This window comes from Medicago sativa, chromosome 2, assembly GCF_051527215.1.
Source record: "Medicago sativa cultivar Bolivia chromosome 2, Bolivia_mono, whole genome shotgun sequence".
Lineage (NCBI taxonomy): Eukaryota > Viridiplantae > Streptophyta > Magnoliopsida > Fabales > Fabaceae > Medicago > Medicago sativa.
Genome location: NC_140750.1, coordinates 51,272,322 through 51,295,406, shown reverse-complemented (window position 1 = coordinate 51,295,406; position 23,085 = coordinate 51,272,322). Strand labels below are relative to the sequence as shown.

The 23,085-nt window shown below is 34.3% G+C and overlaps 2 protein-coding genes across 2 annotated transcripts; both read right to left on the bottom strand.

Annotated features, from left to right (window-relative positions):
• Window positions 1-8,148: 8,148 nt before the first annotated feature.
• Window positions 8,149-9,382, bottom strand: LOC146948679 (uncharacterized protein At2g29880-like). The gene is made up of 2 exons (XM_085744880.1): window positions 9,023-9,382; window positions 8,149-8,929 (listed from the first exon to the last, which is right to left on the bottom strand). Exons 1-2 carry the CDS (start codon window positions 9,380-9,382, stop codon window positions 8,291-8,293), a joined length of 999 nt encoding a protein of 332 aa, XP_085601006.1. The 3' UTR covers window positions 8,149-8,290.
• A 13,029-nt stretch (window positions 9,383-22,411) lies between these two features.
• Window positions 22,412-22,747, bottom strand: LOC146948678 (uncharacterized). Its single transcript, XM_085741462.1, has one exon. It carries the CDS (start codon window positions 22,745-22,747, stop codon window positions 22,412-22,414), a length of 336 nt encoding a protein of 111 aa, XP_085597588.1.
• Between the last annotated feature and the right edge of the window lie 338 nt (window positions 22,748-23,085).

Here is a 23,085-nt window from a genome sequence, read left to right as displayed (position 1 = left end):
TTTTCAGACACTGTTTTAATTTTAATAAATAAAATAGAAGATGGTATATTTTTTTAAAAAAAAAAAACGAGATTAAATTTATCATCGACAAAAAACATAGACATTTGTTGTTTGTTATAAGAACCAAATAAACCTCACCTTTTTATATCATAAACGGATTATCCTACGATTCAAAATATTCACCCTTCAAAGTATTTTTTATAATATAAATCCTAAATTAATCGATATATGTACCATTCTAGGTATATATTTTACATTAATATTTTTTTATTAGTTTAATTTTTTTTTCCAAGTACCAAAATTTATAAGGAACCATTGTTTTAATGGACATTTAATGAGGAAATATTCACCATTCAATAGGCATTACCATTGCCTTGGACCTTTAATGAGGAAATATTCACCATTCAATAGGCATTACCATTTTATCTGTTGAACAAGTATAAATAAAAATACTTTGATTTTTCTAAAATTCAAATCATTTTTAATCTAAGGTACATGGTTAAATGATTTTGATATTTATTTTTAAATTTGTTAAGATTTTAAATATTATAGTTATATAATTTTTTTTTCATATTAAAAGAAACCTATGAAGGAAGACAAATATCTAAGAGAATCATAAGCAATTTAAATGATATTATCAAATTGTAATATTTTCAATAAATATTAATTTTAATGAATACTTTCCTTAACGAGTAATGATGTTTTTCAAATAAGGACATTCTCATTATTGTCAAATTTTAATAATTATAATTATAATAATAAATAAAAAATTCAATTTTTTATAACTATAATTATACATTAATAGATTAAAATATTAAGTATTATTAAAATAAAAAGGGAAAACCAGTCCATTTTCATTTTATCACAAGTTGGTATAATTTGTTGATTTCTCTTTAATGTCCAAGATCTATCTTTTTACCACCAAACCAAACATTTACAAATGTATTACATTAATATATTAATTGTTGATTTTAAAAAAAAAAATTATGATATTTTATATCATTCTTATGAGTGTGTGTGTGTGTGTCCATGGGCAGATGCACCATATGGTTTGGTGTGACTATAATCACACCAAATTTTTTCTAAAAATACTTACATGTGAAAGATATCTACAAGATAACTGTAGAATTGCAAGTTTAGAAAATTGGTCAAACCATTTGTGATTATATATACTTGGTGTTTTATACATGTTGTTGCATCCACGCCTATAGGTGTTCACAGGATGGATCGGTTTTCATTGTAATCTATTACCTGATACAATGAAGTTTCGTTAGGTTGGATCAATAAATAATTACACAAACTTTTTAAAAAAAATCTTAAAAAGTTACAAAATATCACAAAAGTATGGATAATATTTAGAGACTTGCATGTTACATATTAATATATTTCTACATTCGGTACGGGTTCGAAGTGTATATCTATATCTTTAAAGACTTGCTAATCATAATAGAAACATGGGCTACCATAGACCTTATAGGAAAAACCATTTTCAAAAGGTGAATTTGACAATAGTAAATATTTTTTTTTTAAATGTCAATGTAATATATTCTTGGGGTAAATATTATCATGTTGGAGGGATTCAAACAATTGTCCTTTTTCTTATGACAAATGTTAGTAATTAGTTGTTAAATTAATATTTACTCTGTCGTTTGAGTTTGACCCAGTACCTTCAACTCCTTATTCCTTAACTCAAATCATTTGAACTACTCAACCCCCGAAACAATTTATTAGTTAGGATAAAAGTATTAGTTTAAAATATATATATATATATATATATATATATATATTTGTAAACTACATATATAAACTTTATATTTGTAAAAGTAAATATCTTAATACAACTATATAATATTTTTTACAAATACTACCAATATTACAAGTTATAGTTTTTGTCAAAAAGCTTTATAATTTATATTAAAGATATTTTAAATTTATATTGATTTATATATCAAATAACTTAAATACTCGCTAACTTTGTGTAAATTAGTTTTGGATTTAAAATAGTATTTTATAAAACATTAATAAATACGTTAATTCCTTGAGTAAAAAAAAATAAGTACGTTAATTTCCCGTGCTTAGCATGGGTATCACACTAGCTTATCATTGAGAAACATCGATCAGGCCAATGGAATGTGTAATGGTACGAGGCTGACAGTTACACATCTAGGGAAGAGCACGATAGCTGCTACAGTAATAACAGGAAAAAGGGCAGGTACCAGGGTATTCATTCCCAGGAATGGATGAATCTTATTCCGAGTGATCCAGGACTACCCTTCAAATTCAGGCGCAGACAATTTCCATTGACACTTTGTTTTGTAATGACAATAAATAAAAGTCATGGTCAATCTTTATCTCAAGTGGGAGTTTATCTTCCTAACCCGTGTTCATGGATGGACAACTCTATGTCGCTGTAACTCGAGTTAATTCTAGAAAAGGTTTGAAGCTGCTCATCTTGGATGAAAATAATAATGTTTGCAAGGAGACCACAAATGTTGTGTATCGTGAAGTTTTTTCAAAAAGTATGATCATTGATTATGTTTTAGAATTGTTGTTGCTATAATTTAGAAAACTAAAGTTGCGTATTGTTTGGAAGTCATTTTTTTTAATTTCTTTGTAAGGCGTACTGGTCATTACAAGACATGCAATTTCTATATAAGCAGATCCTCCTACCATTGACTTTTAATTGATGCACTTTTTAGGTATAACAATACGCGGAACTTTTTTGCAAGGAAAATTGTAAAAAATGAAAATTTGAATGGATTTTGAAAAAGGGTTGGTACTAACGCTTTCTTCTTGCCACCTTTCTTCCCCTTAGAGATCCGCTTGTTCTTACCAACGGCCATGGTTTCACTGTTTGCAGAGTGCGGCTCAGAGTTCTCACAGCAACAATGGGAAAGAAACTTCCAACAATGGCACCGTTTTAGGGTTTTATGATACCAATGTTACGTGGGCTTGGGCTTTTCTTCTTTATGGACCTTTTTGTAAAGCCCTGATAGGTGTTGCTCATTAGGCCCCTTGAATTACTCACATGCCCCTCAAACTTCCATTGTCGTTCTCATGCTAGTCAAATGACATGACCTACAGGGTCCATCTTTTACTCGGCTATTTTCACAGGCCGTGCATGAATTTCCCTTGTTTGGGGTGATCATGGCGCTCCATATTTTGGCTCTTAGCTTCCAATTGCATACCATGATCTGTTACAAGGTCACAAACATTATTTATATTTTATCACCTTTTGTGGTTAATGGTGATATAAACATATGGTGTGGGTTACGAATCTCGTTTTCCAGTCCTATTGAGCTTTGACTTTGTGTGAGATCTTTAGACATACGTTCTTAGTCAATAGACCTAAAAGCAAATCAGTCTCATATGTCTTAACCTTCGCATAGCCTTCCATTGATTGAGAGTTTTCATCACCTAAACATTAATTGTCTATCTATTAATGCCAGCTAAAAGGATAATTATTTGTAGGTGTAAACAAAGATAAAGTAGAATTCTCCAAAATTACAGGAGTGAATTGCATCTAACCCTTATTTCCATACAAGCAAAAGTAAAAAGATGAAAAAGATTGAACAATGTATTTTGTGTATTTGAGGGGAGCATGCTAATTGAAAATCCTCACAAATACCATCTTCTCTTAACGTCGAAGGAGATCTTCAAAAACTAGAATTTTCTCTCCCCTCTAACATTTTATTAACATTTTTCTCTCCACATACTAAAAAAAAAAAGTGTCTAAAATGTAAGTAAAACACATAAAAAAGTGATAATTAGACAACTTTCTATGCAAAAGTTTTTTTTTTTTTAAGTAAAAAGTTATCCCCTTTTTTATTGTTTAAACTCCTAAGGAAATGGCCAAAATTCCTATGCATAGCCGTGGACCACTTTTGTCTTGAGTATCCACTTCATAGTTCATATCATATCTCTCCTCCTTATTCGTGGTTCATAACATAGAAAAATGGCAATGACCACCATGTCCCATACACACAATCGCATAACAACACATTCCTCAACTTTTATCAACACTTTCATCTTCCGCAACACTTTCTCACCTTAAACAAATCCATGCACAAATCCTCCACTCTAACACAACCCCCGAAAACACCAACACCCTCCTTTCAAAACTCGCTCTTTCTATTTGCACCCTCTCTTCTTCCTCTTCAAGCCTCCATTACGCTCTCTCTGTTTTCTCCCAAATCCCAAACCCACGTATCCATTTCTCCAATCAACTCCTTCGTCATCTCTCTCGCAGTTCCTTCCCAGAAAAGACCATTTTTCTATATCATAACCTTAGAGCTATTAACGCTTTTACTCTTGACCGCTTTACTTTCCCTCCATTGTTGAAAGCTGTTTCTAAAGTTTCTGCCTTTAATCATGGCTTGGAGATTCATGGTCTTGCTTCAAAGCTTGGATTCGTTGACGACCCTTTTATTCAAACTGGATTGATTGCAATGTATGCATCCGCATTATGGATGCACGGTTACTGTTTGATAAAATGTCTCACCCTGCTGTTGCTTGGAATATGATAATTGATGGGTATGCTATATACTAACATTAAGAGCTTATTTGGATTAACTTATTAGAGCTTATATACTAACACGAGGGAGGGACATGTTTGGATTGGCTTATCTATTGCATTAAGCACTCTATGAAGCACCGGACACAACACTGACTATGACACGTCAACACCGATAATAATTTGAGAAAATGAATTAATTGAATATAATCACGTGTCGGACATTGACGACTTCGATTAGAGAGGTGTCAGTGCTTCTTGTGAGTTTTGACATTGTTTAGAAGAATTTATGTAAAATTGCTTGTGATATGTTCATGAGCTGCTTTTAGCTTATTTCCATAAGCTTTCCAAGATAATTTATAAAAACTGAAGTGGATAAAATAGTCACAAGGAAGGGGGGGTTTGAATTGTGACCCTTTAAAAATTAACCTGCATCTTAAAATGATTCTCAAGTGGTTTACTTGGAATAGTTAAGTTAACTTTCTAACTTCAGAACGTTCTGACGTTCCTGTGCAGATTATGCAGAAACTGATTTAATCAAGTAACTGTGTTGTGTGTGTGTAGTGTATACTGTATTTAAAGAGTAAAGGGAAGAGAAAGAACACACAGAAGTTTATAGTGGTTCCCCAATGTGGGTTAGTCCACTCCTCACAATATTGTGAGAGTTTCCACTATGATGTTTGAGATAACATCTCAAATTCTGCACTTTACAATCTGTGTTCAGCTGAACACTTACACCTCTGTATTTTCTTAGCCTCAGCAGGCTTGCACCTTGTTGCTAAGTTACCCACTTAGAGTTTTACACCTTCTGCTCAATCTAACACTTTAGCACCTCTAAAGCTAGATGAGACTTTCTTTTCTTCTTGCTAAGTTACCCACTTAGACTTTGCACCTTCACCTCAAACTAACACTTTAGCACCTCTAAAGCTAGATGAGACTTTCTTTTCTTCTTGCTAAGTTACCCACTTAGACTTTGCACCTTCAGCTCAAACTAACACTTTAGTACCTCTAAAGCTAGATGAGACTTTACAAGATGTTTGGAGTTTGAATGTTTGAGAAACAAACAGAAGAAGAAAGAAGAAGAAGTTATCTTGGAGATAACAGAGAGTATTGATTTGCACTAAGTAATGAAAGCCTTAGTCATTGATCAATTTCAGTTTACAAAAGCTTCAAACAAAATCAAGTTGTTTTCTTGTATGCTTTGCAATTTGTGTGGAGTTTGAATGTTTGAGAATCAAACAGAGGAGGGGGAAGAGAAGTTATCTTTGCAAGAGATAACAAAGAGTATTGATTTGCACTAAGTAAATGAAAGCCTTAGTGATTGATCAATTTCTGTTGCAAGAGCTTTTAAACAATCTTCAAGTTGTTTATTTGAATGCTTTGGCAAGGTGCAAGTAATGCTGAGCCTTTGATCTCTATTTATAGAGTTTTTGGGCTCATATAGCTGTTGTAAGGTGACCAATGGTGTTATGCCACGTGTCCTGGGCCCCACAAGCTTTTACTTGAAAATCTGGGTGAACATTTTGACCATCAGATTGTTGTTACGTTCCCAAGATGAACATCAGAATGTTGTTGTGTTCTTCATCAGAATGTTGGATATTCATGATGTTCTTCATCTGGGTTCATCATGGATGAATGTTGGATGAATTTCTGGGCTTGCCCAGCACGTGATATGAGATTTGTTTGAGTTTTATCCTCCAAAAGTAGCTTCTCCATATGCATCAAAAGTTGCTGGAAAAGTAGGATAAAGCTTGATTCAAATCTGCCTTGGATATTGTGCAGGAAAGAGTGGATAGTGGGTCTGCAGCTTCAGGAAATCTGCTTGATTCACTTTAGAGAATATGTTATCTCTGATGCAAGATCTCCTTTTGCTACCTTTTTCTTCTTTCCACTGTTCATGGCTGGAAGCATGTGCAGAAGTGAACATTCTGACCATCAGAATGTTTCATTTGCTCTTACTTTAGGATGGTTTGTAAGACTACTTTTGATGTAATCAATCCTAATAGTAGAGACACGACTGAAGTGCAGTGAATGCAACATCTAGGATAGTATTCTCATTGGAATAATCCTAGTACTTTAATGTTCATAGTCTTAGATGAACATTAAAGACCTTTTTGACATAGTTTCTTGTCCATGTCTTCATTGTTGATAGATCCATGCAGATGTACTTTTCTGGACCTTTTATCCATGTCAAGTGTGCTTGCATGTTCTTCACGTTCTTGATGAATCTGGGTTTGCTTATGAACAACCTTCTAAACTATCATCAGAACGTTCTGATCAACTCTCTGATCAACATTCTGAACTAACTTTCTGAACTTCAGAGTTAGATCTTGAATTCAAATGTACTTTGATTTCTTGCATCTTGGTATGATTTAAACTTTGTTTGTGTCTTGGTTAATCACTCAAGAACGCACAAATACCAAGAACTATCAAAGTCCATTAATCCTTTAATCACCATAGATGCCTTCATTGCTTGATCCATGCAAATGTACTTTTCTGGACATATATTCATGTCACATGTGCCTTGCATAACCTGGATCAATGTTCTTGAGATTCTTGGCTTGTTAAGAACAACCTTCTGATCTCTGCTTGAACATTCTGATCTTCGAGCAACATTCTGATCTAACTTTCTGACCTCAATGTTAGATCTTGAATTCAAATGTTCTTTGATTTCTTGATTCTTGGTATGATTTAAACATTGTTCCTGTCTTAGTAAAACACTCAAGAGCACAAGTTAAATACCAAGGAATTAATCAAAGTCCATTAATTCTTTAATCATATTGGTTTATTATCTTTAAAATTAATTAGGGATTTTGCCTCAACAAAAACAACTTATTGCTTATATGAAAACAATTTTGACTTTATTTTATCTTGTGTTATAGGAATAACTTATTTATAAACGCTTATATAATAAGCGCTTATGCTATAACCTGCATATTAAGTTGTTTAACCAATCAAAGGCAAGTACTTCTAAATATATTTGGGAGAGGTTATGGAAACAACTTATGATTTGTCATTAAGCTGTTTTTGGCTTATTTTCGTAAGCTGTCCATAATAACTTATATGGAAACAATTTGACTTTATTTTATCTTTAGGTATAGTAATGGCTATGCATAAGTACTTACATGTTAAGTGTTTACACTATAAGTACTTAGGGGGATGTATTGGATTAGGATTTTAAAAGACTATTTTAACTAAAAAAGTCTTTGAGATTTTAAAAGACTTTGTGAGATTGTACTGATTCTGTGAGATTTTAAAAGACTTTTTATGTAAAAGACTTTATACACTCAAGATTTTAATGGATTTATCACAATGACTTTTAAGGATTTCAAATGATTTTATGGGATTTTAATATTTCAAAGGATTCAATGAATTTTAGGGGAAAAAGAACAAACTTACAACCGTGAATGATAGAAATAGTAAACAAATAAATTGCGTTTCGATAAAGAAAAATAAAACCAATAGAAAATTCTTTTACTAACAAAGTTATTAATGTTTTTATGTAAAAAAAAGAACAGAGAGATTGATTATTTTCTACATTGTAATATTATAACTTCATGTTCTCCTATGTAGCATCTCTCCACATATCTGAACCTATATTAATCCTCCATAGATTAGCATACTATAATGAAAGTATAATTAAAGTTTAACCACAATAGACTCAAAAAAAAAAAAAAGCAAACCAAATACTTTAACAAAAGTACAACCAAAATAGAAACCCATAAACTATAGTCCCACAAAATCAAGATGTTCAAATAACACATAGATGATCAAATATTAATCGTCCCCTAACTTGAATTTTATCCAAGACAAGCGGTCTTCCGGTGACATCTTCAAGAAGAGGTCCTTATCTGCTTTAGACTTCATTAATTCAACAATCTTGAATCGAGTTTTGTCATCTAAATTTGGAATATCTTTTATAATATCCCAAATATTATTCTTCAGCTCTCTATCCTTTTCCCTTTTCTCCATCATGTTAGACATCTTTTCAAAGTGCACAACAATAGTCCCAATGCTAGAAGAAAGGTTTTCCATAGCAGGTCCTTGATTGTTGATCCTAACAACACCAGAACTCCTTTCGTACTCGGATCTATTCCTCTTATGACGATTTCGTTTTTCAATAGGTGCCTCTGAATCTAAAGAAAAATGGGATGGTGGAGTAGGTTGGTTAGGTGATGGAGGTTGGTACGGTGGTTCATAGTTATCTGGTGCTATGAATGCATCACTACTAGGATCATAAGAAAACCCTTCCATTCCAAAACTTTCACTTTCTTGCTCAAAAGTTGTTGCATCAGTATCCTCAGCGTCTAATGCTATAGAACTATTCCCGCTAGACACTCCACCTCCAACAAGAATCTTCAAATAATCATAATCAATCGTACTTTTTCCTCGAATATTGTTGTGAGATGGATGTGACTAAAAAACAAAAAATTCATTATTAATATACTATAAATATTACAACAAAAAAAAATTCAATCATACTTTTAAACGATTTTGAACTTAGCTCACCTTTAAGTAATTATTCCATACTTCTTCAGTAGCCGTGTAAGTCTTTGCAACTGAATCCCATCCAAAACCAGAATTGTTACGCATAAACGTTGTCATCTTGTTGTATTGAGTTCTAAACCACTTCATTCGGCTCAAGTAATGATTATAAGTTTTTTGTGATTCAGTTTTGGTATTGAGCTGAGGAATGATAACTCGCTCTACAGTTTGTTTACTAAGTGACTCATTGGCATCACGTAACCCTCTATTTATAGCATCCACTAAGAGGAACAACAACTCATTAGTTTCTTCCATGGTCCAAGCTACATAGCCATCTTTGTCCTTACCCTTCCCTCTATTATTTTCTTGTTGTGAATCCCCCATTTAATCACTAGTATATATTGTCGCGTTATTTTTCGGAGATCAAGGCTATTTGGTTAGCGTTTGACTCACTTTTTGTTTCACGACTTTGAAAAAATTTATTTAAATTGGGGGGTCTGGGGGTTGGTTATATTTAGGGAAGGTATTAACACCCTAAATATTCGTAGTACTCTACGAGAACCTCTTGATTTTATTTAACTTCTTGTGCTATAAACTTGCTTGCTTTTTTTTAAAAAAATGAAATTTTGAAATGATTAAAAAGGAAGACCTAATTATCTACATTTTATTGATTTGGAAGGACGAGTGTCCTCTGCCTACGTACCTGTGAGGGATCAAAACCTCGTAGTTCGGGGTTAAAAAATGACGTTTGATTGGTTGTGTGTTTTTTATTTGTTTTAAAAAAGTTTTAAAGAGAAAAGCCAAGTGGCAAGTAAGCTGGTTTGTGTTTTTTAATTTAAAGAAAATAGACTTGAAATATGGTTAAGTTGATTTAGAATTTGATTAAGAAAATAAAAAAAGAAAAGATCACTTGGTTTTTGGAACCAAGGTTTATTGTGAAAAAGTTTTTGATGTTTGATTGATTAATTAAAGCATGAAAATAAACTAACGGAACAAAAAAGAATAAATGCGCATGAACTTTTGTGGTGTCATTGGACCGCCACAAAGTCCCTAATAATAATAAAGCAATAAAACACACACACACACACACACACACACACACACACACACACACACACACTATTTTTCATTTATAGTTACATTTAGCCTAATTACAATCTACTGACGAAAAAGTAAATATGCCTAAACAAATAATAAAAATGCAGAATAATAAATCTAATCTAATAAAACAATTCTCTTTATGATGGAATCTCTTTAAACGTTGGAGAGCGGCCACGGCCTTGCAATTGGAATGGAATAGAATCTCCACGGCAACCACCTGATTGATGATGGAAACTTCAAAAAAGAATGAGTGCGCAACTAGGGTTCAAAAGAAATAACAAAATAAAAATTGAAACTTCAAGATTAGGTTTATGAAAATTGCGGCAGCTAAAGGTTTTTGTGTGTGAAAATTGTGTTGTTTGCAGGTTGTTGTGAATTGTTCTGTGTGTCTTCTTCTGATGATTTGCTTCTGTTTTAAAGGCTCACTAGACTTTCAAATTGGAAACACAGATTAATGGAATTGAATGGCTATTGATGAGGTTTGAATGAGATTAAAATGAAACGCGTTTCTGCAGAATGGAAAAGGAAAGAAAACAAAGACTTGCACTGACTGCCAGTAATTGTGGCGTTTGAGAAAGAAGAAATTTTTCACCGGACCCTATGGACAAATTTTGGACCTATTGACACTTTGCTGTTTTTTTTATGCCTTGGACAACTAAATTAAAAACAAGTGATTAAAATAAAATATGAAACACTACTAATTAAAAAAAAAATAAAAATAAAAATTGAAAAATAAAAAAAATTAAAATTGTAAAATCAAATAAAAGATGGAAATAATAAAAAAACTAACAATAAAAATAAAGTGAGAAGAGGGCCCGAATCAGAACAAAAAAGAGGTATTTTAAAATATCTTTCTGCCGATTTTTCACTAAAAAGTCAAAGACTAATCAGGATCGAACGGTGTATGAATGTAGGACCTTAGGTCAAAAATTGGGGTATGACAGATGCCCCTATTTAAGTTTCTTCGTCCGGAGATTTGAAGATGAAATCTTTGAGTTGACGGGACGAAGAGACTTAAATACAAAAGTACACCAATTTTTGACCTAAGATGCTGTGAAATGCTCATGATGCAATTATGAATGCAGGACGGCAAAGATGATTTGACTGGGACGAGAAACAAACAACGGGATACCCAATTTGTTAAAGAAAGGGATCCGACTCCGCTGGGGAATTGCAGTTTCACTTGGGAAGAGATTGTCTACTACCGTATCGGTTTGGAACGATAGCTTAATGAAAACAAAACATTGTTAGCGACATCACTTGAACAGCTAAGCTGGGGATGACACTGGAGAAAATAAAATGTGATTTCAAACTGTTCATTGGTTGGAACTGACCATGACGAAAGGTAAACTCAAGCGGTCCGTTGTTTAGGACTGGCAGCTTGAAACAAGACAAAAGGTAAACTCAAGCGGTCCGTTGTTTAGGACTGACAGCCTGAACGAGATGAAAAGGTAGACTCAAGCGATCCGTTGTTTAGGACTAGCAGCTTGGAACAAGGTGAAAAGCAAACTCAAGCGGTCTGTTGTTTAGGACTAGCAGCTTGGAACAAGATGAAAAGTAAACTCAAGCGGTCCGTTGTTTAGGACTGGCAGCTTGGAACAAGATAAAAAGTAGACTCGAGCGGTCCGTTGTTTAGGACTGGCAGCTCGAAACAAGATAAAAAGGTAGACTCAAGCAGTCCGTTGTTTAGGACTGGCAGCTTGGAACAAGATAAAAAGTAGACTCGAGCGGTCCGTTGTTTAGGACTGGCAGCTCGATACAAGATGAAAAGGTAGACTCAAGCGGTCCGTTGTTTAGGACTAGCAGCTTGGAACAAGATGAAAAGTAAACTCAAGCGGTCCGTTGTTTAAGACTGTCAGCTTGGAGCAAGATAAAAAGTAGACTCGAGCGGTCCGTTGTTTAGGACTGGCAGCTCGAAACAAGATAAAAAGGTAGACTCAAGCGGTCCGTTGTTTAGGACTGGCAGATCGAAACAAGATAAAAAGGTAGACTCAAGCGGTCCGTTGTTTAGGACTGGTAGCTCGAAACAAGATAAAAAGGTAGAATCAAGCGGTCCGTTGTTTAGGACTGGTAGCTCGAAATAAGATAAAAGGTAAAGTCAAGCGGTCCGTTGTTTGGGACTGGCAGCTTGAAACAAGATAAAAATGTAAACTCAAGCGGTCCGTTGTTTAGGACTAGCGGCTTGAAACAAGATGATAAACTCAAGCGGTCCGTTGTTTGGGACTGGCAGCTTGAAACAAGATAAACTCAAGCGGTCCGTTGTTTGGGACTGGCAGCTTGAAACAAAATAAAAGGTTTGCGAGAATCCACGCGGATTTTGCGAGAATCCACTCGGCTTGGTAAAAATTGGCCAGAATCCACTGGGCTTTGTTAAAGGTCGCCGGAATCCACCGGGCTTTGTAAGAGTTCGCCGGAATCCACCGGGCTTATAAGAGTTCGCCGGAATCCACCGGGCTTATAATGAGTGACATCTCTGGACCAGACACACTGGGGATGACACTTTTGAAGATGAGAAGGTAAATGTCAGATGTTCACGTGTAGAGACTTGCGGCTTAACACAACGATAAGTAGAGACCAAACTAAAGAGACACGACCGAAACAAGATTTTGGTGACTAATGCAATCATGTGTGAATGATGCCATGCATGAGTGTATGAATGTGTGAAAACATTAATGTATGAATGTAACTTGTATGACTGTATAAACTGGATGTGACGGGTAACTCGATGAAACAAGACAAGACAGGTAAGATGGGAGTCGGACTGACATTGTAGTACAAACACTCGACAGACTTCCTTGGGGATGATAATATTGCGAACAAATCGAGCCGCTGACGGGGTAAAACCTGGCACAAGGTAGCAGTTGATGCTCCTGGGGATAAAGCCCATTGTTGACCAAGAGTTTGGAAGAAGTCGCCATTTGTAAATCGACACAGAGTGTTCTTCCATTAGTATGCTTCAACAGTCATTTTTTTTGCATTATTTTGTTTTTTTTTTGAAAATCCCTAACTTTTGTCAGGACCGCCCTTTCAAGTTTTCAGTCCAACGGGAGTATATTCCTTTTTTGTGCCCCTAATTTTTTCCTGGACCGCCCTTTCGGGTTTTCAGTCCACCGGGACGCTCTCTATTGCCTAAGCCGCCTTTTCAGGTTCTCAGCTTAGCGAGCTATTTTTTTTTTTTTTTGTAAATTTTTTATGTTTCTGGATTATGACTGCGTCTTGCTCAAAGTAGAGGTCCTCTCGATTTGTGCTTAGCCATGTTTCTCTTCCGGAATGTAACCGTTCTCGAGGCGGATGTTGATGTACACTTCAACTACTCACGAGTTCAAAGAGAGTGTGTTTGTTATTCACACTTTTCAAAAGATGTAAAAAAAGTTTTGCATTTTGAAAATTTTTGCTTCAAGTATTGCCAAAAAATAGAAGAAATTTTGCAAATAGAATAAACGGGAGTTCCAAATAAATGGCCACAGGCTCAAATTTGATGAATTGAGTGGTGACCTGCCAATGGCATGGCTCCACGGATCTTTGGAAATTTTGGAAAATGGTAATTGTAATGGGGAGGTACATTGAACACAATAACCGTTATTCTCCCTAACAACTTTGAATGCCCCTGTTCCGAGTCTTTGATCTACAGATACTTCGAATCGAAGGTCTTATGATAGCTGGATGCCCCAAGTGGATCGTGCCTGATCGGATGCGACCTTGAATTGCCCCTGTTCCGAGTCTTGGATTTGTAGATGCTTAAATTGGAGGTTCTTTGATAACAGTTATGCCCCAAGTGGATTGTGCCTGACTGGATGCAGTTACTTGTCATGATCCTTAACTTTTGCATAGGTCGCCCTTTTTTGGGTTTCAACCTATCAGGATGATTATATTTTTTTTGTCTCTAATTTTTGCCTGGACCGCCCTTTCGAGTTTTCAGTCCACCGAGACGCTCATTTTTGCCTAAGCCGCCTTTTCAGGTTTGCGACTTATCGAGCTCATATTTTTTGAAAGAGTATTTCTTGACTGCACTGGAATTCATAGGACGTGTGAGTTTGTCACTATCCATAGTTGTAAAAGTATTGCACATGAGCCTTCATAGTTAGGCGTCCACTTGCCCCTGGAGTCTGGTTGGAAAGTAGTACAAAGTTCCCTTCTTGAAATTCATGGGGACGAACCTTTTTGTTAGAAGCTTGCTTTAAACCTCTTTTGATATATTTGTACAAGGTCGTCATACGTTTAAATTCGACGAAGCTTGGACTTTAGCAGAAGTCGAAGTCCCGTCAATAGGTCGTCATACGTTTCAATCAGCTTTTGGACTTCAATCTTCAAAGAGAGACAGTGTTCAATGTCATGGCCGGGTGCTCCTTGATGAAAGGCACATGAGAGGTCAGGTTGATACCGACCCGGCAACTCGTTAGGCACTCTAGGAGGCTTTCTCATTTGGACAAGGTTCTTCATGAGCAAGATGGGAAGCAGCTCCGCATATGTCATTGGGATTGGATCAAACTGCATCCTTGGAGCCTGTTGTCGAGGCTGCTGTTGATGTTGGCGTTTGGGCCCTTGCTGGAACTGTTGCTGATTCTGTGAAGCTACCAGTTGAACCACCAAGGTGCCCAGTCTTTTTGACCCAGCCTGGAGTGTTGTGATCTCTTGCTCAAATTGATACGTTCTCTCTTTTTTGCTTGCACGAGTGTTGTAAGTGCGAGTTGACTTTGAATGAGGACGTCAGACCACTTTTGACTAAGACCAAATGACCTTTTATTGAAAAGACACAATGTGAGACTCAGACTTGAAACTATGGATGCAAAATGATGCATGCTATGCCTATGCAAAAACAATCATGAATTTTTTTATTTATCAAAGAACTTGTCAAAGTAATTGTAAACATCATAAGGTACATTGTTTCATTTGATAATTTGAAAAAAATGGTTCCCTTAGGAATAAAAGCAATGCCAAAGACAAAGTCCCCGATAAAGCTGAGGTCTAGTTTAAGACTTTTGAAATTGTATTCCTTGGTGTTCCTCTTTACAAGGTCCACACCTCTGATGTTTACAAAAACTTATTGAAGTCCTTCGGTATTTAATGAGAAATTTTTTATGAATGTATGCATGATTATGCTGAAGAACATGGAAGGCATGGTGAGGTTAAGTCCACATGTTGGAGTCAAGGGTAACAACGCCATATGGTAAGGACTATGGTTTCATTTGCACTTGTAACAAGGGTTCTACCAAGTTCCCAGAGTTGTCAACCACTTCCGAACATTATCGGGTTGCGGAACTACTTTCGGTCCAACAACGTTATTTACAGGTATGCTACGTCAATCTTGGAATATGGTTTTGAGCAAAGAGTTTATATAACTTAATGGTAGAGGTTTGAGATCTCACGAAGAGAAATAATGTTCACCAATCAAATATCCATTCAAGACTGAGCTTAGTGTGTAGTGCGTTTCTCATCCATAATCAAAATAGGCGCAGCCTTAATTGTCAATTATAGTTTTTTTTTGACCAAGTTATTGGTGTGAAGTATCCACCGACTTGGCTGAAAACTAATCTTTGTTGGGAACCTATCACCTTTAATGGGAAGTCATCTCTGAACATATATTTATATCCAAAAGGTTCAAACTTGAAATTTTGCTTTAAGGTATCCAAGTCAAGTTCCACTTGAACCAGCATAATGTTGCTATTGCCAATAATTATAGTTGGTATAGTATAAGAGAGATCGGTGTAAAAAAGTGTGGAAAAATTTAAAATTTAATAATCATTTAATGTTCTGCTTTGTTTATGGTTGAGAGCTTTGGCAAGATACTTTTGTGATATAATTTTGGTTATTGATTTATGTTGACCCTCTTAGTAAAATATTGATCCAACTTGTTTAGTGGGAGTAACTTAAGATCTCACTCAAGGATCTAAAAAACTATATTTAAAGAGTGTGGCTGTCATTTGTTATTTGTGGAATATCTAACCTAACAATTAAAATTCATCAAACGTCACTTGACTTACGAAGTACGTTAGCTTCTTTTACATTTTTGAAAAATAAAAACAGATGCAGTATTTTGTATCCATGTGAATCATTTGCAGAGGGTACTGTTGTAAGATAACCCAAAACCACCTTTTCAATAAGAGGACCATATGCATCAAAATTAAGCTTGAGTCAAGCCATTAATTTGTAGACCGGGATTTTCGGGTGTCAAGCCATTAATTGGACTTGAACCTTCAATCTACCGGACTTGCTCGATTTTATTCTTGGGAAGGGAAAAGGAGATTGAAAAACCCTTTTTGGATCCGGGGGTTGGTTACGATTCGGGAAGGTGTTAGGCACCCGCGTCGTTCACGGTACTCCGTGAGAACCTCTTTCTAACTTTATTTCATTTGAAAAATTATTGATTAAAGTATGAGTGAAAGAATGGAGGGAGAAGAAGTAGGAGTTTTGGTTATTTTTATTTGATTGATTTGAAAGGAATAAAGCCTCTGCCTACGTACCCTTAAAAGGGATCAAAACCGCCGTAGTTCCCTCTCAAAAATGTTTTTGTGGGTTAAGTTGATTTTAATTTGATTTTGAAAATGATTTTAAGAAGGGTTGCGAGACCTCAAGGCATAGAAGAATAAAATAGAAGTGAGGTTGTTTCATTTTATTTGAGAAATTTTGTCTAAGTTTAATTAAAGTTCATTTAGGAATTTGATTAAGAAAATAAAGGGAAAACAACTTGGATTTGGACCCAAGGTTTATTAAGAAAATAATTTGACTTTCACTTATTTGATTTTTGAGATAAAAAAGTTTGACTAAACTAACGGTAAAGTAGCGTAACGATGCGGAAATATAAAGCGAGATAAAAGCGATAAATAAAGTGATATGGTGTCGGTGCAAGTGTCGGTGTGTGCAATTACTAAGCTATTACATACCATCCTAGGGGCATTCTAAAGCAAGAAAATAAAGCATGAATGACATTACATAAACCTATTATACACACTAACATTGCTATTAAAAATAAATTGCAAGAGTGAAAAATGCATGAGATTATACTAGAAATAAAGCAATCATAGTAAGATGATAAGAAACTTAAAAGCATTGCATGGATTGTCAAAAGAAAGTATGATGTCAAAATATTAAAGCAAGACACAAAGTAGAAATTGAAATATTAAAGCCAAATCAAGCCAAGATATTATGGAGTAAAACAAATGCATGATATGATGTTTTTAAAGTATTAAAGCAACACATAAAACAATCATGGAGATTAAAGTATTTAAAATGCTTGGGACAAAATCCCAAAAATGAGTTTAAAAATGCATGAGATGAAAATATAGTCCTTAAATGAATTAGATAAAAATGCATGATATAAAGAGTGATTTGGACTAAAATGCATGACTAAGAATTAAGCAAACTATACAATAAACAAATGCATGATGGAAAAAAAAAAAATCATTTGAGTTAAAATGTACGTGATGATTTTACAAAAGGAATATGCTAAAAATGTTAAGTGAAAATGAACGAGAACAAAGAAAATAAAAATGAACGCAAGACCAAAGAGATATGGATGTACAGGGGGTGCAAACAGCCATGAATTGATGGTACAAACAGCAAGCAGTAGCAACATGAAAGAAGAAAGATGGGCCTCAGCAAAAAGAGACGGTGGGCTGGGTCAGCTAAACTGGATCAAAGCAGCTGGACCGGTTCAGGAACGGGTCGGTTCAACCGAACCGGTCCAGCAAGAGTGATATAAAGCCGGTTTAGTGAATCATCTTCTTCTTAAAAAACATAGCAGCACCGCTGCTTTTCCTTCTTCCTTCATGTTTTCTTTTCAAAAAAAATAAATTCCCACATGAATCAAAATTCTTCCCACTTAACACACAATTCAAAAGGCAAGCACATACAAACTTATTTGCTCCTCTTCTCATTTTCTAAAAATAGTTTTTGAAAACAAACAATTGAGGACACTAGATCTAGGAAGCAGAGAAGAGAAGAAATTACCTCTTTTAATCCATTAGGATCTGGAGATTTTTATTGTTGTTTTGAAATGGAAAAACTTCTAGTATGCTAGATGCTACACCTTCATCATTCCCGATCTAGATTCACCACTCTTGCTTCATCGTTGTCACTGGAACTCGTCGGATCCGGTTTGATTCTGTTCGTGACTTTGTGTGTTGTGGTTGTTGTGCAAATTCGTTGCTGTTGAAAGAATACGAATCGAGTTCTTCTTCTCCTTGCTTCCGTCGATCTCGTTACGGCCTAAGTTGGTATGAGCCGGATTCGGATTTGTGTATGTTGGTGGATTTCAATTTGATTTTGTGAACTTGCGGTGAATTATGGTTCGATGGAAACTTATGATGTACGGGTATAGATATGTTATATGATGAATTTTTGAAGATGAAATGAAGATGGTGTATGAATCAGTGTTAATGTTGTTGGAATTTTTGTGTAAAGTGTTCTTGAGAAATTTGAGAGAAAGAGAGTTTCGATCTGGAATTTGGGGCTGCCGTTTTCAGCTTTGTGTTTGTATCATTTTCAGTGCAGCCCCCCTTTGCCAATGATTGGCAACACTACTTATAGTAAAAAAACTAGGTTATGAAAGATGAATGTACTAAAGACCAAGTTACCCTTGAAGAAACTTGGAGACAAAGGAAAGAATTAGATGCTTCTTGGACCAATTAACAAATGACACATGGACTTAAGACAAAACAAGTTATTAATAAAACAAAATAAAAATGACATTAAAAGCAAAAAGAATAAATGGTTAAAATGAAATAAAATAAAATAGAATTGTAAAATAATATAAAAGTGATAAAAAAATGTAATAAAATTTAAAGCTGTCGAAACTTCGACTGAGACGACTAAAACTCGCGGTGTTTTTAAAACACAAACAAAACTTTTTAAACAGTTTAATCATACAGACAAAAGGAATTTACCTAAAAAGGTCTATTTATCAAAGAAATGAATAAAAGACTTTAAAAGCACGCGTAAAAATTTAAAATGTCTAAAAAACAAATAAAGCGATTTCAACTAGATAAAGCGCGAACAAAATTTTACTTGCAAGATAAAAGACTTTAAATTACTAAACAACGACTGAAGAAATTTTAACTGGTTAAAGCGAATAAAAAAAAGAAATTAAGCCGTTTTGAAATATAGACAAAAATGGGAAAAAACAGAGCAAAGTGGTCAAAATTTGGGGTATGACAAGTCTCGATATTCATGTTTAACACAATGAATTCCAATTTCCTCTTCCATGGTAGAGGAAATTTGATTTTGACATTCAAAAGATATTATAGCAAATGATAGATTGGAAAGAATTAGACATAGGAAACCATCCAAATTTGGTCATGCTCTGCTTGTAAGACAGAAAGACCATATTATGAAGCAAAATTTACAATATAGGGGGCTGCATTCAATAGTCTTTTAAAATCCACCAAATAAGCAAAAGTTAAAAAGCATATACAACTTAAATAATAGGTGTCATAGAGATGGAGAACACATCATCTATCTTATTTGTATGGTTTTTTCCTATGGTGAAAATTCTTATATATTTTCCAAACAATTGAATTAGTTGGAGATCAGTAAAGAGAACACTAGAGATGATCATATCTCTACTTTTTCCTTTCATGAACAAATATTTCCTTAGAACTCCCTCTTTTTGGAAACCAGCTTTCTCCAAAACTCTTTGAGACCCAACATTTTCCACATCAACTAAAGCTTCAAGCCTTTCCAAGTAAGACAACTCACAGAATGCAACCTTAACCACTTGTTTCACAACACACGTGGCAACCCCTTTACCCCAATATTTAGAGCCTAGAACATAGCCAAGTTCTGCACATTTGTTCCTTGATTTATCACAGGTCAACTTGAGGATAGAGAAACATACCCAATTGCACGATCATTGATGCATATTGCTTTGCACCATAGAAACTTAGTAGCTATATTTTCAATGAAGTTGATGCCATCATCCTTGCTGGCGTAGAGTTCCCAAGAGCAGAACTTGGCCACTTTTTCATCAGTTGTCCATACCATGAGATCATCAAGGTCAGAAAGATTAAGGGGTCGGAGTGTGATTTGGGTTAGATCAATTCTCTCTTCTTTGTCACGTGGTTTGGAAGAAATAGAAGTTATCTCCATCTCAACACTTGTTTCTTTCTTTTTTAGTGCTTACACTTGTGTTTTCTTTTATCTTGGCTAATTTGGATGCATTAAAGTGTTGAATTTTAGGCTATTTATAGAGTCATGGAAATGAAAAAAGAAAAAGCAGAGTTAAAGGAAGTTGCATGGAAGAAAGTATCAAGTTGGGATCAAGCAAGAAAAGGGAAGTAAGGGATTTCAAGGCTGCTTCATGTCTCTGCCTGCCATGGTTGACTTGAATAATGTATTAAAATGGATCCAAACCTATGAAGCTCACATACATGAAATTATTGAAATTCTATATATATGCTAGCAAAAGTTATATAATTTTTTTAATACTTGTAAATAAAAATAAATTAATCATCCATTACTGATATATAACTATAATCATCGCAATTAACCAAAAAAATATTTGTGACCAAAATACAAACAAAATGTAATTGTTTTTTTTATCTAAATCATATATACTCTAACACCTAAGTTATTTTTGGACAGGTTTTGACCCCTATGTTACGTCTCAAAATAATTTTGATTTTATTTTATTTTATTCTAAATCTTGGCTCAATCCAATAACCAACAATTGTAAATCATTTTTGATAAATTCTGTCTAATGTTAGTTAATTTGGTGTCTTCTCTCTTATTACCATGATCAATGAATAACACAACTTCCAAATTTAGTTTATCAAGAGACAACTTTAATTAAGTGTTTTTCATGAACAAGGTGGGCCGCGACCTACTAAAAAAATATTTCATATGGAAATTATTAAATGGTCTCAATTACAAACCCTGGTCTCAATTACAAACCCATTCCTTTTCTCTGTAGAGTTGAAATATTTTTTAATGTCATTGATAAACAATAACAATAGTATTTTTTTTCTTCTGCTGATAAGCAACAATTAGACGAGTTGTGAACAGGCACTGAATTTGTTTCGGCTCTAATGATAATTTTTATTTATTTTTTGTTGTAAGGGCTCTAATGATAGTTAAAAAGCTTTTAATATTGATATATGCACTACCAAAAAAAATATGCACTATAGTTGAAAAATATCATCCAATAGATTTCATGAGATATTGAAAAATCATAACTTTGATCTTCCTAGGATGCATGTTCAAATGTATTTGTGAAGTATCTCATATTTGTCATGTAAAATATGTTTTTTTAGAGGATGTAAAATCTGTTTAAAGAAAATAAGAAATTACATACATATGTGTGGAGCATCGTTACTTAAAACGTACAAATACATATACTCCCTCCGTCCCATAATATAAGCAAAAAAAACACATTTTCTTTGTCCCAAAATATAAGCAAAAAAGACAAACTTTTATCTTTTTCAAGATGTTTTTTTGTTTATTCTCATAAAATTAAATGCAAATTACATTCAATTTTCTCTCTCTTTCATTTTTTCCATAACCAATAGCCAATGAAAATTGTTTTTACATCTTCCTATAAAACTTTTTTCAAAGAAAACACAAAAAACTATACTCCAAATTCTTATGTTTTAGTTTTCTTAATAAGTATGATTTTTTTTTTGCTTATAATTTGGGACGGAGGGAGTACATTTTCAATTTTAAAGCATCTAGACCTCATAGATCTAAATCAATGCCTTAATTACTTGATAGGAGATTGTACAATGATATATCTGGATCATGGTTCAATTAGATTGAACCGGACAACCAATAAATTAATAAAAAGGTAAAAAAAAGTTCTAAAAAGTAAAAAATTAAATGATAAATGCAAAGTGTCCTCTAATATTTTCTCAATTTTGTTACATATATTTAATCATAGTTGAAGATCAGTAGAAAGAAGACTGAACATGATCATATCTCTACTTTTTCCTTTAAAGAATACATACTTCCTAAGAACTCCCTCCTTTTGGAAACCAACTTTCTCAAGCACTCTTTGCGACCCAACATTATCCACATCAACAAGAGCTTCAAGCCTTTCCAAGTATGAAAATACAATGAATGCAACCTTAACCATTTGTTTCACAGCAAACGTGGTAATCCCTTTACCCCAGTATTTAGACCCTAGAACATACCCAATTTCTGCACATTTGATTCTGCTTAGATCATGACGTGAACTTGAGAACAACTTAATACACCCAATAGCATGATCATTATGGCATATTGCTTACTATTTAAAAAAAGGTAATTAAACATTTATTTCAACCATACCAAAAACGGAGTGATGGCGTGTCCTATTCCAACCTTTCCAATCTCCTCTGTTTTTTATTCACCACCTACTTGGGAAGTTGAAGTTGACCTCGTACTGTGTTTGTTTGATGAAGACAACTTTGTTGACCTTCTCCTAGGTATCTGTCTCATACCATCAGCAACACAAACTGCAAGATTTGATTTAATCTTACAACAGAACAACATGTGAGCTTTTATTGCTTCTTCCATTGCAAATGTCTTTTTCCCTCTAATAGCTTCATCTCTAACAGCTTCTGAACACAACCCACATAACCATTTTCCATCAAATTTTGACTTCACTTCACTGATGTAGTCTTGAGTGCAATCCTCTTTTAAGCCGCAACACTCACACTTAGCTGATTCGATTTCCATATCGAATGAAAAAAGCCGTTGGTATCTTATCAAGGTTGTAGTTTTTATAAGGATGAGAATATTTGAATGAAGAAGAACGACAGAATATTGCAACCCACGTGTTAGTTAGTTCTTTTGGTTGGATTCATTCAAAAGGACAATGATGAGTGATGACAAAGAAGGGTTGTATTTATATCTGGTGTATGTTGCTGAGTTTTCTAATTTGGGATTGATTGTGTTGTTAGTTGTTACTTCAAGCACAAGCAAGTGTTTGTTGTTCAACAAGAGCTTTTATGGTGTTTGAAATGAGAGAAAAAGAAGTGCAATTATGCAAATGTAAGTAGTAGGGAAGAGTGCAA

Bases quoted from the DNA above. Each gene is read 5' to 3' on its own strand.
- LOC146948679 (XM_085744880.1), bottom strand. From the start codon at position 9,382: ATGGGGGATTCACAACAAGAAAATAATAGAGGGAAGGGTAAGGACAAA. The intron at 8,930-9,022 runs GTGAGCTAAGTT...TTTGTTTTTTAG, and splicing joins TATGGAATAATTACTTAAAG to TCACATCCATCTCACAACAA.
- LOC146948678 (XM_085741462.1), bottom strand. From the start codon at position 22,747: ATGGAAATCGAATCAGCTAAGTGTGAGTGTTGCGGCTTAAAAGAGGAT.